This window comes from Pelodiscus sinensis, chromosome 27 (assembly GCF_052426305.1).
Source record: "Pelodiscus sinensis isolate ZL-2025 chromosome 27, ASM5242630v1, whole genome shotgun sequence".
NCBI lineage: Eukaryota > Metazoa > Chordata > Testudines > Trionychidae > Pelodiscus > Pelodiscus sinensis.
In genome coordinates this window covers 13,630,534-13,647,340 of record NC_143078.1, presented here as the reverse complement: position 1 = coordinate 13,647,340, position 16,807 = coordinate 13,630,534, and the positions used below count along the sequence as shown (strand labels likewise).

The following is a 16,807-nucleotide window of genomic DNA, read 5'->3' as shown; positions in this document are numbered from 1 at the left end:
GATCTGAAGGATCCTGGGAACGCACCCATGCTGGAAGACAGGCTACATGTGTAAGCACAGCATGAGTATAGACTGTACTGTTTTACGGTATGTTTTCTCTCTCTTGCTTTTGCCTTAAAACAAATGGACTATGCTTGGTGAAAGCTGGCTATTCAATGGTAATGCTGCCAGAGTCTCTTGGAGGTGTTGGACTAAGGTCACACCTGCCGAGATACCCATAAAGAATCCCTAAATCCCCAGCCCGCAGAGGAACGATTGCTGGAGGTCTGAGACCTAAAGGGGAATCCCTTGAATAGACAGCAGAGGGAGCAGAGGTGCAGCAAAACCCAGACCCGTGACATACGCCCAACCTTTCCTCTCACCCTCGTCTAACCTTTCCTGAAAAGCTTGTAACCCCATTGCTAATTCCAGTCCCTCACATGGTACAATCCCAGCCACCGCAATCCAGGGAACATGCCAATTGATAGACTGCCATGAACTACCAGAATGGTTTCTGATGCCCTATTTCCTTTTGACAGTCTGCTCCAGATTGTTTACAAAACTCACTGCACATGGTACACATCTCTTGCTGATACAACAAACACACTTTCCCACACTTTCAAATGCACAAAGAAATGACATTCCTCTACGATCCCAAACAAGGTTCCCTTCCTGCCCAGGCTGCACTAGGATCCATTTCCCTTGGAGACCCTCTGAAACTTCTCACCTTTCTCCCCATCATCGTCCTGCTCTCCCCTTAGCGTTCTGTCCAGCCCCTCCTCCCGCAAGGCAGGTTCTCCATTTGGCATGCTCTTGTTCTGTTGCTGGGCCAGCTTTTGCCGGATGGAGTTGATCTCACGTCTCAAAAGTCGGATGCGTCGGGTCCGGGCGCCACTCGACCGCATGGTGCTCACCATGTCCAGTTTCTCCAGCAACTCCTTCAATTGTGCCTCGAGGGAAAGGTGAGCCCGATTCTCAGGGAGGAGAATGTTGTCCACTGCACCAAGACGAGAAGCAGTGTTAGGACGTGATTGCTGACATCTCATGCACTCAGGAGTGAAAGGAAAAAAACTACGCTCCTTGGAGGAGGAAATTCCACTAGACCCAAACCAACCATAGAATCATAGAACCATAGGGCTGGAAGAGACCTCAGAAGGTCATCAAGTCCAGCCCCCTGCTCTAGGCAGGACCAATCCCAACTAAATCAACCCAGCCAGGGCTTCGTCAAGCCAAGACTTAAACACTGCTAGGGATAGAGACACCACTACTTCCCTAGGTAACCCATTCCAGTGCTTCACCGCTCTCCTAGGGAAACAGTTTTTCCTAATATCCAACCTGGACCTCTCCCACCACAACTTGAGACCATTGCTCCTTGTTCTGTCATCTGTCACTACTGAGAACAGCCTGTCTATAGCCTCTTTGGAACCTCCCTTCAGGAAGTTGAAGGCTGCTATCAAATCCCCCCTCACTCTTTGCTTCTGCAGACTAAACAGACCCAAGTCCCTCAGCCTCTCCTCATAAGTCATATGCTCCAGCCCCCTAATCATTTTGGTTGCCCTCCGCCGGACCCTCTCCAATGTGTCCACATCCTTTTTGTAGTGGGGGGCCCAGAACTGGACACAATACTCCAGATGTGGCCTCACCAGAGCCGAATAAAGGGGAATAATGACATCTCTGGATCTGCTGGCAATGCTCCTCTTAATGCAACATAATATGCCATTAGCCTTCTTGGCTACAAGGGTACACTGTTGACTCAGATCCAGCTTCTCGTCCACATTCCAAGTCACAGCCATGCATCTAACTATAAGGATAATTAAACACCGGAACAGGCTTCCAAGGGAAGTTGTGGAATCCCTGTCATTGCACCAGTAAGACAAACACCTGTCAGGATGGTCCTGCCTCAGTGAAGGGGACTGGACCAGATGACCTCTCAAGGTCCCTTCCAGTCCATGTTTCTCTGATTATTCCTATCAATGCTTTTTGCAAACACGATGCCACTGGTGAAGGATGGAAGAATTCTCAGGGGCAGATTCCAAGAGGGAAAGCAGATCACAGACAGAGACAGCTCCCTGGAGGAACGGGAAGCGGTAGTCTGAGCTAAGTTCACAAAGTTATTTCGTACTGCATGGGGTTAGGAGCAAGTGCTTCAGAGATGCAGATTCATATCATGGTGGTTTTTACCCCTGAAGCTATCAGAAGTTCAGGGCAACAAGACTATTTTCAGTGTTTTCAGTATTCTGGGTCACAATACCAAGACCACCTCTGCTGTCCGCTTCACAAAGAATTCTTCCCATCTCCCACCTCAACCCCTTCAGAACATGCCACTTCTTTGACTACCCAGACTGCCTGTGTTGGGAGAGGGTGTGCGGTCATTACGTCCAGGGCCAGGACAGGGGTGAAATAAGCTTAGGACAGGCTCTCTGCAGATGTGACTCAAAACAATCATAGAAGTTAGAAAGAGACGACACCATCCCATTCTACTTGCTGGCCAACACAGAACTACAGCCAACTGCCCTACAAGCACATAACTGATCTCTCTGTAGGAGGCACAGGAATACCTTTCTCGTGTATTTTAAATTCCAACAAACCAGCCTCCCAACCTAGGCAGACAGAGGCGAATGGTGGGGCAACCTCAGGAAGTATAAGACAGTCTAAACCTGCATGAATTCATCTTTTCAAGTCTCTTTAAAAATACCCAATTTACATTAGAGCCACAGCCCATAAAGTCCACAGCAAATATGTGTCCCTGGTCTTGCAGTCTGTGGTCCAGGGGGCTGGGTTTATGACCCAGCTCTGCCACAGACTTCCTCTATGACCTTGGGCAGATCACTTCATCTTTCCATGACACAGCTTCCCATCTATAAAATGAAAATTAAAGTCATTTCCCTGACTCCCGGGGAGTGCTGTGAGGATAAATTTGTGATTAATAGATGCATAAAGTCAGAATTTCAAAAGCTTTCAAGGCCACATTTCCAAGGGCCTGGCACCCCAAATCAGAACCAGATATTCCAAAGTGCTCAACAACCAGCAGCACTGCAAACTTTCAAAAGAGTTCAACACACTATGGGGCTCTTTTGAGAAGTTGTCCAATTTTTAACTCCTAAATAGGAGCTAAGATTGTCTGAAAATCTGTCCCGGGTAGTTGGTGTTGAGCTCATCTGGAATCTGGCTCTTAAATGTTACAATGGGGGCTACATACGTGCCTATCTAGGTAGACAGATGTGCCCGAATCTTACTCCTCAACTGGTGAATATGGTTGTAGCCCAGACAGAGTGATGTGGTCAGAATGATGGCCGGTTCTACACACAGTCTAGGAGTCTGGCTTTTACTGGACAGTCCTAAAACTAAACAGCCCAAGGGAACTCACCATCTTCCCAAGAAAAGCGATAAAAGTCTTCTGTTTTGGGTGACTCGGGCAGGTGAATCCCCACATTAGTGTCAAAGCCGATGTTTTCAGCCTGCCGTCGCGCATGGCGTAATATCGCTCCTCCGAGGTCTCTCAGCCGGACAGCTGCTCGGTGGAAAATCGTGTCTTTAGCATTATACCTCATGCAGTTGGTAACTATAAGGTTAAAGTCTTCCTCAAACTCATCCAAGGTTCGGTACAGGTGGGACTCCAGCTTCCGCCTCATGGTGGAAAAATCCATTGGATTGGATATGAATTCCAGGTAATCTGGAACCTAAACATATAAAACCTGTACAATTACAAAAACCATTTACTAGCCAACCAGAGCGCATCCATCATAAGCACTCTTAATGTCCTTTCCACCTGCAGAAGGGGTAGTGTCACCCAACTGAGCCAGCCGTGCCCTGGCTCTGCAGAATGAAATTGCGTGACTGAGATGCTGTAGTAAGGTTCCTGGGGTGCCCAATATGAGCCTCTCTTAGAAATGTCTTAGTTCATGCCCACTGAGGACAAAGATGGTTTGAGCTCTCTCAAAACAATGTCTTGCCTCTTCCAACTATAACACCATGTGAACTCCCCCCACCTCCACTTCTTCAAAGCAGCATCCCCATCAGACCCTAAACTTCTAAGAAAGATACTTGCCTCATTCAAGTTTACAGGTTCTGCAAAAATCTGGGCTGGATCCTTCTCTTGCAGCAGGTCCAAGGTTGTGCGCAGCAGCACGTTGAAAGGAGTCAGCTGTAACTCCATAGCAGCCTGTTGAATTTTGACCTGGGAACAGTGGACAGGAATCACATGCAGTAATCCAAAATGGAAAATGTAAGTGGTATTTCCCTTACTTCCATTAAATTAAATTAAAACGCACTCTGTTCACTGATGGCAACCTCAGACCTTTTAAGCTCGTTTCTGACGCAGGTTTGATAAAATACTTGTTTCTTCTGTTTGTAATGTAGAATTTTAAAAAATACTTTGCAATATTCTGGGTCATAAGAGCTATAGAAGTTGCCTTCTTACCATCGTAACAAAAATAATTATTGCCTAAGTTTAATATCATTCTCTACCAGGAACTAAACCTCATAGACCTCACTAGTTTACCTCATAAAACCAGAGCAAGGGGACACCCAATGAAATTAAAAGGAAACACATAGAAAACAAGTTTTAATGCTTTGCAAAGTAACCTATGGAATTCTAGCCTCAAAATGTAAGAGCAATTAGCAGGATTGGGTTTTTTAAGTATTAAAGATTTAGGCTTTTTTTATGAATAGCAACATGCAGGGTTGCATTAGACAAAATAAACAAATTTTGTAAGAGTATAAACTCTTCCACACATAAGCCAATCACTAATTGACAGGGGTTAGAAAGACTCTAGGAGGAGACAATCATATATATAGTAGCCCAGTGTCTGTGACTCTGTAACGCTGAAATGCTGGCTGTTCCCTCTGGGCGGTGCTGTTGCATCCCGCCGTGGCGTTCGGCTGACTTCTGCGCCGCTCAGCCGGGCCGCCACGTGGGAGCAAGTGGCTCAAGCGACCGTTTGGGCTCCGCAGTCCCCCGAGTGAGAGGCAAGAGGGGAGGAGAAGAGAAAGAGAGAGACAGAGAGAGAGGCAGGAGGCGGAGGAGAGCTGAGAGAGAGGGGGGGAGGCAACAGTAGGAGGAGAGAGAGAGAGGCGGAGCGAGAGACCGGAGGCTCAGGAGAGAAGACCTGAAAATCCCATCTTATGACGGGCTAATTGGCTAGTTATTCAATAATTGTCTATCAGAAGATTTTCTGCACCTTCCAAAAGCTTATACCACAGGTTGATTTCAGAGAGAGGGTAATGGACTAGAAGGACCATTGATCTGACATGGTATGGCCACGTTCCTACATCAGGATGATGGAACTGAAGGAAAAAAGATCTTCCTCCTTCAATATTGTAATGTCTCTGATATTGCAATCCTTCACTCTGGCATTAAAATCACCAACTCAAAGTCTAGGGAAAGGATTCTGCTTCTCTGTGACAAACTTTACTTTGTGTGTCAAAATGACATGAAAGCAACAGCAAGAGCCTGGACAACACCACAGAAAAAGCTTTAAAGTTGAATCTGTACAAAGACCAAATGCTAGGACTGCCATGCACGTCTAGCATATCCATTTCAAAGCTTGCTGAAGTAGTTCCAGCGACATCACCTTTCCCTTCTCATCTACACTGGAAGAAGGGAAGTTAAAATGATTAACTGGTTAACTGCTGGGGCTGCTGCTGTGGAGTCCTGCTGCTTGGTCCACCAGCCCCTCGGAGGCCAGGACTGCTCCGGCTCAGCACAGCTGGATGCCACCAGAATTCACCAGCAAGGATCAGTTAACTGGAAAGCCTCATGCTTACCGACTTGCTTACCAGTTAATTGTGTAACAGCCCTCACTGGAATTTCACCAAGCTGTTTAGGATGTAGCTATGTGTGATGCAGATTAGGGATGTTAAAAAGCAGGTAGTTGGGTAACTGTATAACCACTGAAAATTCCAGCAGTGACATGCACCTGCAGCGCGGGACAGCAGACAGCTCCCTGGGAGCCAGTGTGCTGGAGCACGGCTTTTAAGCCAGCTCCTGGCATGCACTGGTTCTTGCCCCGTGCTACTGCCTCTATATCATAGCAGACAGCTCCCTGGGAGTGGGGCATGAGCCTGTGTGTAACTCTTCATGGTAACGGATAAGCTCAGGCTTATCGGTTAATCATGTAAACAGATATCCCATTATATCCCTAATACAGACACATCAAATATCACAAGCAAAAGGAAACAAACATAAGAATGATTTTTACCCTCCCACCCAAAGGATGTCAGTATTCACAGCAGGATAATCACCACCCTGTAAATCAGGAACATAAACGAGATGAATCAGTGCTGGCACCCTCGGAAGATCCCAGTTAAAAAATGGACAGAGGCCAGTCAGCTGTCACTAAAAAGGCTTCCCAACTGAACAAGCTTGTAAATAAAGTAAGTAATAATGAGACCAGGAAGGAATAAATCTGGTCTAAGCTTGAAAAACTGCAAGGACAAAAGAGAAAACTTTCCAGTCTCGTAAGTGATCTAAGTTTTAAAACTGCATCTCACAAAATTCCCCCCCAAAATTCCTGTCTAAAACACAGGAATCTTTGCCTTTCCAAATGGAGAGGAGGCAGATTTGGGATCATTCTTAGTGTGATGGTTACCAAAATACTGGAATTAACATTAAGGAAGTTCTCGTGTCTGTGGCATGAGCATGCGGTCCATGCTCAGGACAGGAATAGCAGGAGTGTTGCAGGTCAGCGTTAAAATGCACAGGTAGTTAAAGAAAGAAGTTTGCACAGCGCATTGTCTGACTCTGCCTAGTGCCATCAGTCAGCCTCTCGCCAACAGTGCAAGCCAGCGAGGGTCTGATTTGCAGAGGCACTGACCACCTGTATCTCCCTTCAGCCTCAATGGGAGCTGCACGTGCTCAGCACATGATCAGAACCTGTGCACAGAGAAAAAGAGTGAAAGAAGCTGTTGTGTTGCAACCCCGCCCCCAGCTGCCAGCGGAAAGCTGCACAAGGCTGTAGGAAAGGCCTGGAATCTACCCACCTGCTCCCGTTTGAGTTTCTCTCTCTTACGGATCAGCTCAATGAGCAGCCGCGCTCTCTCCAAATCGTGTCTTAACTTCTGCCAGTACTTCAGTTCCTCCTTCACCGCACTGGTCTTCTCATCCTGCTCCTTCTGCAAAGGGTAAGAAAGGCACATACAAGCTTTCCAGGTGTCTCCGCTGCACTGTATCGGAGGCAGCAAGGCAGGGAGCAGGAGCTGGTGCTGGGGAGAGCTGGCTTAAAAGCCAGTTCCCCCCAGCACCATCTCCACGGGGGCGTGAGTGGACAGGCGAGGCAGAGGCACAGTGGGGGACCCGGCTCATGCCCGGTCCCAGACAGCCGCAGCTCTGCCGTTGGAATGTAGCAAGAGCCTAACAGCTCTCATTGCATTTAAAGAGCAGAGCCACAGCGAAACTTCTTATCGACTAAACGAGTAGTCGATGCAAATTCCATCAACTACACAATTAGCTTGCTAACCACTATTTATCATCCCTACTGTCTACTTAAACACAACAGCAGCCGGATCATGTTAAAACCAGCGTTTGGTCTTATCTATGTGGACAGGTCTAAACTTGGGATGCAAATCTCTCTTCTGCTCCCAGGGGTCCAGCAGCAGGAGCTAGTAATTGCACACATGGGGGGGGGGGGGAGAGAGAGCTTCTGCTCCCAGTTCCTGCTTGCACCCAAAGCTCCCAGCAGCAGAAGGCAGCAGCCATATGTGCGGGGGGGCCGGCTCCTGCTCCCAGCCCCTGCACACAGGGCAGCTAGCTTCTGCTCCCGCCTACCCCCTGCGTGAGGGGGGGCAGGTCTGGCTCCCATCCCCGGCAGGGCTGGAGCAGCCCTCTGCCCATGGCTTAGTCAGTATCAATGGGAGAAAGGAAGTATTGCTATCTCCTTTTTCACAGATGGGGGCCTGAGGCATGGAGAGAATTTCTAAGTTGCCCGAGGTCACACAGGAAGCGTCAGAACTAGGAGCTGAACACAAACCTCCCAAGTTCCAACCCGATCCCTTAACTACACCGCAAGCTTTCCCCTCTTAAAATCCTTTGCTTTTGTCATTACATGTTTATACTGATGTAATTGCCTGAGACAATTGAAAAAAGACAACCCCAAAATCCTGCAGAAAGGAAGTACTGATCATTTACCTGTGTATAGTGTCTTTCACCCAATGACTGCTTACTGAAAACTGTTACATCAACATATTTTGCAATCTCCCACCCTGAATTCATTACTGTAAATTAAAATTTTGTACGAATCCATCAGAAGTCCCTACACAAATCAAGTCTGTGATTTCCACTAAATATGGAAAAAATACATGTGAACAATATACATATACACACTACATTAGCTGCTTCAGAGGGTAGCCAAGTTAGTTTGATAGGGTACATCTACACTAGCCCCCCTAGATTGATCTAGGGAGGCTAACAAGGGCGACCGAAATTGCAAATCAAGCCCGGGATTTAAATATCCCGTGCTTGATTTGCATGTTCCCAGCCAGTCGCCATTTTAGAAATTGACTAGCCTGAAGTAACTGCCCGCGTCTACACGCGGCAGTGAAATGGGATTCCAATTTAAAGCCCCTAAATCAAATTATATTATGATTCACATTGTCACAATCACCAGTGAAGCAGGTCTGAAGAAGTGAATCTGCCCACGAAAGTTCATCACCTAATAAACTATCTTGTTAGTCTTTAAAGTGCTACACGACTGCTTTTTTTGTTTTAGGGAGTTAGCGGAAGTTGACAAGACAGTTTCTCCTGTCGTCCTCCCACAGTGGGAATACCGCGGAAGTTTGACCTAAGGTATGTTGACTCTAGCTAGGCTATTCACGTAGCTGGAGCTGCATATCTTAGGTTTGCATCCTCCCGTGGTGCAGACCTGGCCTAAAAAGAGCACTCATTCTCCACTGTAAATACCTGTGAACTGTGAACAGGGTGTTTCTCTAGTTCTGCGCCTTCCAAACCCCTAATGTAATACCCCTGACAGATCTCTGCCAATGCTCAAAGCTGAATTATATCTTTCCCGTTTCTCCTCCCTGCTCCCCTTTCCTGTTTATCCCAGACTTATTTCTCCACCCACACTGCCTTGTTCTCCCATGCTGCTCCAGCCTGTGGTAGAAGAATGAGGGGTGGTACCTGCTCTGCATTTCTTTGGGACTGTAAGTGAGAGTGTAGACGCCGGATCAAAGGGACACCATTTCTCGACTGGCGCTTTAACAGCCAGTAGTTGTGTAGCCGCTGCATAAACTGGTTCTTCCTCTGGAGAGACAGTCCACTGCAGATTTTATTCAACCTAGAGGAAACAAACCGAGTCAGCAAGCAGAGGACCCACACATACAAGCAATCATCAAATGCTATGGATGGTGCATGTTAAGATCTCCTGATCCGGTCCCAGTGCTGCACCATTTCGCAATGTTGTGTCAATACGTATAAAAACTGTACACGTAATTCATGCCAGCCTGTGCCAAGCTGGGGTCTCTAAGCCATGAAGATAGCCATCTCTGCCTTCAGGAATGCAATATTATTTCCACAGCAGCTCTGCGGGAGGCTCTTACCTAACAATAGCCATAGCACGGTGAGACATATCCAGTCACTGGTTCAGCTCCAAGGGAGCAGTTAGCATTATGAAGCGAGGCACACTAGGGAGCAAACTCAAATGAAGTCCCAGGACAGTATTTTAAATGTCTGTAACAATTAGCAAACATTCCTGTGTTTGTACAGTGACCAGCATTTTGGGGACTTGGCCTCCCGACTAGGGCTCCAAGGTGCTGCGGTAATACAAATACACCTGAACCTCCATAATCTAGGTGTCCCTTATGCGGGAACTCTAGCAGGACGCTATGAACCTTGCTGCTTCCCCTCTCCCCTCCAGCTGGGGGAACAGCTGCACAGCAAAGTGCTTCTCCTGATAGCAGAGGGCGGTGCCTGGGAGCGGCAGGGAGGCACCCCTGGGAGCAAGGTGCCAGCTAAGCACCCCACCCCCTTCCCTCTCAGGCACCCTCCCTACCTCCTGGATTCTGCCCCAGCATCCTCCCATAGTCCAAAAATTTCCTTAATCCGGCATATCCTGTTTCCCAGGGTTGCTGGATTAGAGAGGTTCAAATATAATAAACAATACATAGTATCTTGGCAATTTCTGAGAGAACATCTTATTAAAATTTCAGGGGCATCTGGCTGCACTTTCCAAGATGTTAAAAGAAAATAGTGCACCACTGCCTCCTCTGTGAGGCTGTCCTGGCAGAAATATACTAGGTACATTCACAGCTGCTATGACAACAATGTGCATGCTTAGGAGCCATAAAGTGAGGAGTCAAACTACGGTGGCTTTAGATCAGCAATGGGCAACCTAGGCTGTGAGTGGGCTGCATGAGTGGCCTCCATCTCAGGGGGCCGACAGACTGTCATAACCGAGACGCTCTCCTGGCATAGGGCAGTTTTGCTCACTGCGCTGGCATCCCTAGAATTGCAGGGGGTGTAAACTGAACCGTAGCAGCGCTGTGATTGGATGCAGAGGAAATGCCTGGATCTCACAGTCAGTGGTATGCAACCAGCACACACCTTATTTCACGTGCCCTGGCTTTGTGTGCACGTCAGTTTAGTAATCCCAGTTAAGGATGTTAAGAAGTGGGTAACTGGCTAATGGTGGAGTCGATACAATTTGTATCGAATGCATGATTAGTCAATAAAGAGAGGTACAATTTGTATCGACTGCACGATTAGTCAATAAAGAGAGGTACAATTTGTATCGACTGCACGATTGGTCAATAAAGAGACTAATTTGTATCGACTGCACGATTAGTCAATAAAGAGAGGTACAATTTGTATCGACTGCACGATTAGTCAATAAAGGGAGGTACAATTTGTATCGACTGCACGATTAGTCAATAAAGAGAGGTACAATTTGTATCGACTGCACGATTAGTCAATAAAGAGAGGTGCTCTGTCTCGGCTCACGCTGGGTCCAAGACCTACCCCAGCTGCGGCTCAGCAGTTTAAATGCAGTAGGAGCAGCCTAGCTCCCACTACATTTAAACTGCAGACCTGCAGCAGAGGTAGTCCCGGAGTTGGCACGAGCTGGGCAACAGAGGCATGTAGATTAGGCTACCCGGCATAGGAAAATGAAGCGGCGATTTAAATAATCGCCGCTTCATTTAAATTAAAATGGCTGCCATGCTGAGCCGATCAGCTGTTTGTCGGCTCAGCGTGTTAGTCTGGATGCTCCGCGGTTGACAGCAAAGGCATTTGTCGACTGCCCCGTTATGCCTCGTGGGATGAGGTTTACCGGGGCGGTTGACAAATGCCTTTGATGTCGACCACGGAGCGTCCAGACTAGCGCGCTGAGCCGACAAACAGCTGATCGGCTCAGTGCGGCAGCCATTTTTAATTTAAATGAAGCGGCGATTATTTAAATCGCCGCTTCATTTTCCTATGCCAGGTAGCCTAATCTACATGCCTCTGTTGCCAGAGGCATGTAGTCTAGACATACCCTTACATCCCTAAAACCAGTAGGAAAAAACTACGTGGATGGGAACCAGCGGAATCTAGCAACCCTGTGCATGAGTAATGGTAAACAAAATGTCTTGTGGGCCACACACAGAACCTCAATGGACCACATGTGGTAGGTTGCCCACCACTGCTTTAGATCGATAGGAAGCTGCTTTTCACCTAGACCCTGTTCACCCAGTGACTTGTAATCACGTCTGAAAGTATTTTCAAGCCTGGTCACATCCCAGCATGGTTTATGGGTACACCCTGTGTGTTATAACTAGAGCTAGGTGACATTTTCCAGTGTAAACTTTTCCTCGCAAATAAACACAGATTCGGGTCAATCAAAATAGTTCACGAATTTGTGTCAGTTTGGGAAAAATTATTTTGGTCAAGAAAAAAATGAAAAAATAATTTGGAAAGATCAAAATGATTTGTGTTGGCATTATGGAAACACGTCCTTTCAATGTTTGATACTAGAGTCCTGACTCAGTTGCCACTGGCTTTCAGAAGGCTTGAGGAACAGGTGCTGATTCCCCTTTTACCTGTAACCCAGGGTTTACGGCACTCACCCAAGATGACCCTGGTTCAAATCCCTTCCCTGCCTCATGTGGGAAGGGACTAGAACGTGGGTGTCCCCCTTCTCAGGTGAGTGCACTCATCACTGGACTCTGGGGTGTTTGAGGGTGAGTCTCTATCAGTCTCTCCTGTTGAAACGGTTCTACTTTGTACAAATAAATATTCAATGAAGCAGGGACTAGAATGCAGGTATCCCCTCCCCACCACCAGGAGACAGCCCAAATCACTCTTGACTCTCTGGCCCAGTGAGAATGAGAAAGTTCCACCCTTAAATAACCAATAGTGCGTAAGTAGGAGGGGAAGACCTGGATCCAAAGCCACGCTTCACATCAGGAAGAAGGATTTGAACCTGTGTTTCCCACATGCTAGCTGAGTGCTCTCATCTGCAGATATACAGGGGGTAGCGGCACCTTCTCCTCAGTTGTTTGAATGCCAGTAGTCCCTAAGTCCCCTTGAGAACCTTGTCTCCTTTGCTTTTCTTTTTAAAAATGGTTAAAAAGGACCAAAATCAAAGAAAACATTTTGCTTAACCCATCATGTTTTTTTAAAATTGCCAGCGAACTGAAGTCCAGCCTGTTCACACAGCTCCGGTGTTTGTTAAACATCGCCGGTGTCTGTTTAAAGATTAAAGGGAGGACAGTCCCAGGCCTTAATACAACACTCCCGGCCAGCACCAAGTCTCCACCAGAGAGCATCCATGCCAACACTCACCTGTAAGAAGGGATCTGTGTGACTGTCACCAATGGCATGGATGAACGCCCATCTGCCAGGTCACACACTTCCTTTTTGATCTTCTGCTTCAACTTCACTTTGCTCTTCTTCAAGGATCCCTTGGGGATGCCAATGCTGTCGTCCTCCTCCCTTTCCTCCTTTGGGATGTCCTCCTCCCCTTCGCTGCTAGCAGCCATTGGCCCTTTTTTCATTGTCCCAGGTGGGGAATGTGCCCCACAATAAGCTGTCTTGCGCACCGTGAAAGTTGTGCCGTTGATGCTGGTCTCCCTCATGGGCTCTATCTTCATGAAGAGACCGGCCCGCTGGGCACAGGTGACGTGGAAGGCAGTGTAGCAGTTCACCTTATGGCACTGGATCGCAGCTCCCATGCCCTTCTGCTTGCAGATGTAGCAAGTCAGCTTCCAGCGTGCCGGCGGGATGTTGTTTATCCCTTCAATGGGCTCCAGGAACACAGTGTTTGCAAAGCAGACCTCGGGGATCCAGATGGCACAAACAACATGGGCCCAGCGGCCATCGCTGGTCTGCTTGAAGGCTCCACCTTTGTTAGGGCACAGAACACAATCAACCGGGCGCGAAGGGGATTGCAGGCAGCAGCGGCAAAGCCACTGGCCCTCGGGGATGTAGGGAACGCCGTAGCACTCCTGGTGCACAGCCAAGTTGCAGATGTCACAGAACAGGATAACGTTGCTGTTGTGACACTCGTCATCCATGCAGACGCAGCAGACAGCGTCCTCGTCAATCAGGGACTGCTGGGCCCCATTGTTGCGGCTCTCCAAGTATGACTCCTTCTCCAGCCTATCCACCAGCAGCTCAAAAGCATCGGCAGAAACTGTCCCATAGCCATCGTCCTTCCGCTTCTCGTTGACCATGTCCAGCCATGCCAGATCCTCCTCATCCATGTCATACTCCACCTCTGCATCGAGATCCTCAGAAGGCTTCTCAATGTACCGGTAGTACGCTGCAGGCAGAGGTGGGGCCTCTGGCTGGCTGACGGAATCCATCACCCGGAAGCTGGGCTGGGGTAAGTGGAAAGATGTCCCTGGTGCGTGTTTGGAGCATGACTCTTTCTTTTTGCCTTTACAGGGAGTTTTCTTGGATTTAGAGGGAAACAGGGGCTGTTCGCTGTTTTCCTTGTTGCTGTTGCACTCAGTGATATCCTGGGCCGTCAGCTCATCCTCCGTGATGATCTTCAGGGGATCGTAGATGCTGATGCGATGAAGCCGTCCATCAATATCAACCTCCACTATCCGCTGGGCCTGGGCATATGTCAGAGTCTCCCGAGTGGGTGAGCATTTCAGACTATATGGTGAGGGAGAACGTCTCCCTTCAGGATTCTGCCGGGACCTCCTCCGAGGCTTCCTCATAGCTGCACCTGGAAACCCTGTAACACAAGAGAATACAATTTAAGCCAGCAGCACAGGAAACTATGAACAAGCGCAGATTCAAAACCATACTCCGCACGAGGAGTGAAACACATCCACTAGGGCAGGGGTTCCCAAACTTTTTGACACGGGGACCAGTAAATCCATTCATGAGCTTTTGGAGGACCAGTAACATTCATGTGCATATTTGCATATTCATTAAGCAAATGATGAATATGCAAATAAGTTGTTTCTGGTCCTCCCAAAGCCCCCAGTGCCAGCTTTAGCAAAGCTTTTGATACGGTCACCCACAATATTCTTGCCACCAAGTTAAGGGAATATGGATTGGATACGGATGGACTGGAAGATGGATACAAAGCTGGCTAGCCCAGGGTTTCCTAAACTTTTTACTTTAATTGGAACCTGGTTTTTTTTTCAGTACTGCTTTTTGCCGCCCAAAACTATAAGCGCGTATAAAAAAAAGAATGAAAAAATGAATAAATTTGCACTGTTTCACTTGGCTGCATCCTCCACTCGGCCAGGGCTGGGGGTACCTGGCGCTGCATGGGCACTCCAGGAGTCTGGAACACCCTGGCAGCCACGCTGAGGCCTGGCATTTTTTTCCTGCGGACCAGTACCAGCCACGGCCCATAATTTGGGAAACATTGCACTAAGGGCTCAGCTAACTGCAGATTCACTAAAGCACCAAAAGCATTTCCTCCTGGATGGATCCAAGGGGGCGCACATTCACCAGGAGATAGGGCTGCCATTTCTCCAGTTATGCTGTAGCACTGCATACCAAAGCCCCTCCAGGCCTCTGGGCTTTGTTATCTTTTCAGAGGATTGACATACCAATGTACAGCCAGCTGAGAAAGGCTGGAATGAGTTTGACAGCATTTTGTATTGAGCTAACTCTATTGCACTGAGTGCTTTGCTCAGCTCCCAGGTGGAATTCTCACTAAAACGAATAACATATTGGATGGCATTGTCCATATGTTAATAAATTGATGCTGTACATTGATTTTCCTATGTTCTTGTGCCTGTTATTATCTTTATTTCCAGTAGCACACACAGTGTGCTAGAGATTTTCCAAACTTAGAAACAGGCACTATACCTGCCCAGGAAACTGGAACTGTTTTTACTCAACAGATGCTGCAGTCAGTGTTCCCTATAAGCTGTGCACTTGTGCGGCCACTGGGAAGAGATTCAAATGCAGCCCAACTCATTAGCAGAGCGTCCACAGCTAGTTTTTTTTGTTTGTTTCTACTGGTGGTGCACAATCACATATGCTTTGGTGCACATAACCAATTATTTCCCACATTAATGGAAAACCCCCATATATGATCAGAGGGAACACTGGCTGTAATACTTCCAAAGCTGGACCAAAAAAAAAAAAGGTGAGAATTGTATAGAAGAGGGTTATATACCTAGATCTGCAAGTAATACCCCACTGCAGAGAAAGTAGAAAAGGGAGTACTATTTACTCCTTTTCACAACAGAAGAACTAGAAGTCACCAGATGAAATAAATAGGCAGTGGGTTTAAAACAAACAAAAGGAAGTATTTTTTCATACAACACACAATCAACCTGTGGAATTTTGCCAGAAGATGTTTTGAAGGCCAAGATTATAACAGGGTTCAAAAAAGAGCTAGATAAGTACATGGAGGATAGGTCGGTCCATCAATGGCCATTAGCCAGGATGGGTAGGAATGGCGTCTCTAGCCTCTGTTGGTTACAAGCTGGGAATCGGTGACAGGGGGTAGATCACATAATGATTCCCTGTTCTGTTCAATGCCTCTGGGGCACCTGTCACTGGCGACTGTCAGAAGACAAGACACTGGGCTAGAGTATGGTCGTCCTTATGCAAACATACTACATTATGTGAGTTCTAGCCATGAAACTACATAGGAGAACCTGTCTTTTTTAAGTGGAGTCAGTTCCTTGGCTAAGGCTGCAACCACTTTTTCAGTCAGGGCCTTATTTTCAATCCTTCTGTAAAGCAGTTCGCAAAAATACTCATTTTGCAAATTATGACACAGGCTCAGAGTGCTGCATTAGGCATTGCTGCCAGACAATGGTTATGCAATGTGATATGGAAAGGTTTGGAAAAGATTCATCTGGCCAAGAACTGTGGGAAGTTGTCTCCTGGCTCTGGAACATTTCCAGAGTATCTATCGAAAGGGACTGACACTGAAATAGATCAGTAATATGCTCTTCAGTAAGCACAATTCTTGAAGGAATTTGGGAATCCAGGTTTATCCTCCCTTTTTAATACACTCGAACCTCTTTAATTCAGCAATTTTTGGGAAAAGGGCTATGCCAGATTATGGGATTTTCTGGACCATGGGTGTTTGCCACAATGAAGGGTAAACAAAGTTTACCCCTTTCCGGAAAAGGGATGCTACATTGGCATCCCTTTCCGGAAAAGGGATTTCAAGTAGGAATAAGGGATCTTCCGGAAAAGGGATTATTTTCCGAAAAATCGCATCTAGACCAGCACTTTTCTCCGGCATAACCCCAAGCCGGAAAAAAGCAGCAGCCATGTAAATGCAAATGCCGCGGGGATATTTAAATCCCCCGCGGATTTGCAATTCCGAAGTGTCTCATTAGCATCCCTTTTCCGGAAAGGGGTGCCAATGTAAACACAGCCCATATGTATAACATGTCATAAATAGGGATGTGAACATGTAAC

General features: G+C 47.3%; 1 protein-coding gene across 3 annotated transcripts in view; it reads right to left on the bottom strand.

Moving 5' to 3' along the window:
- The window catches only part of BRPF3 (bromodomain and PHD finger containing 3), a 52,015-nt gene that overhangs the window by 20,909 nt on the left and 14,299 nt on the right, over positions 1 to 16,807 (bottom strand). For all 3 annotated transcript variants that reach the window (XM_075910524.2, XM_089773725.1, XM_075910525.2), the window contains exons 2-7: positions 12,734 to 14,135; positions 9,095 to 9,251; positions 6,961 to 7,092; positions 4,028 to 4,156; positions 3,347 to 3,659; positions 707 to 976 (exon numbers count right to left, since the gene is read on the bottom strand). In XM_075910524.2, the coding sequence (XP_075766639.2) occupies positions 707 to 976; positions 3,347 to 3,659; positions 4,028 to 4,156; positions 6,961 to 7,092; positions 9,095 to 9,251; positions 12,734 to 14,118 (2,386 nt within the window). In that variant the 5' untranslated portion in view covers positions 14,119 to 14,135. The remainder of the gene's footprint in view (positions 1 to 706; positions 977 to 3,346; positions 3,660 to 4,027; positions 4,157 to 6,960; positions 7,093 to 9,094; positions 9,252 to 12,733; positions 14,136 to 16,807) is intronic.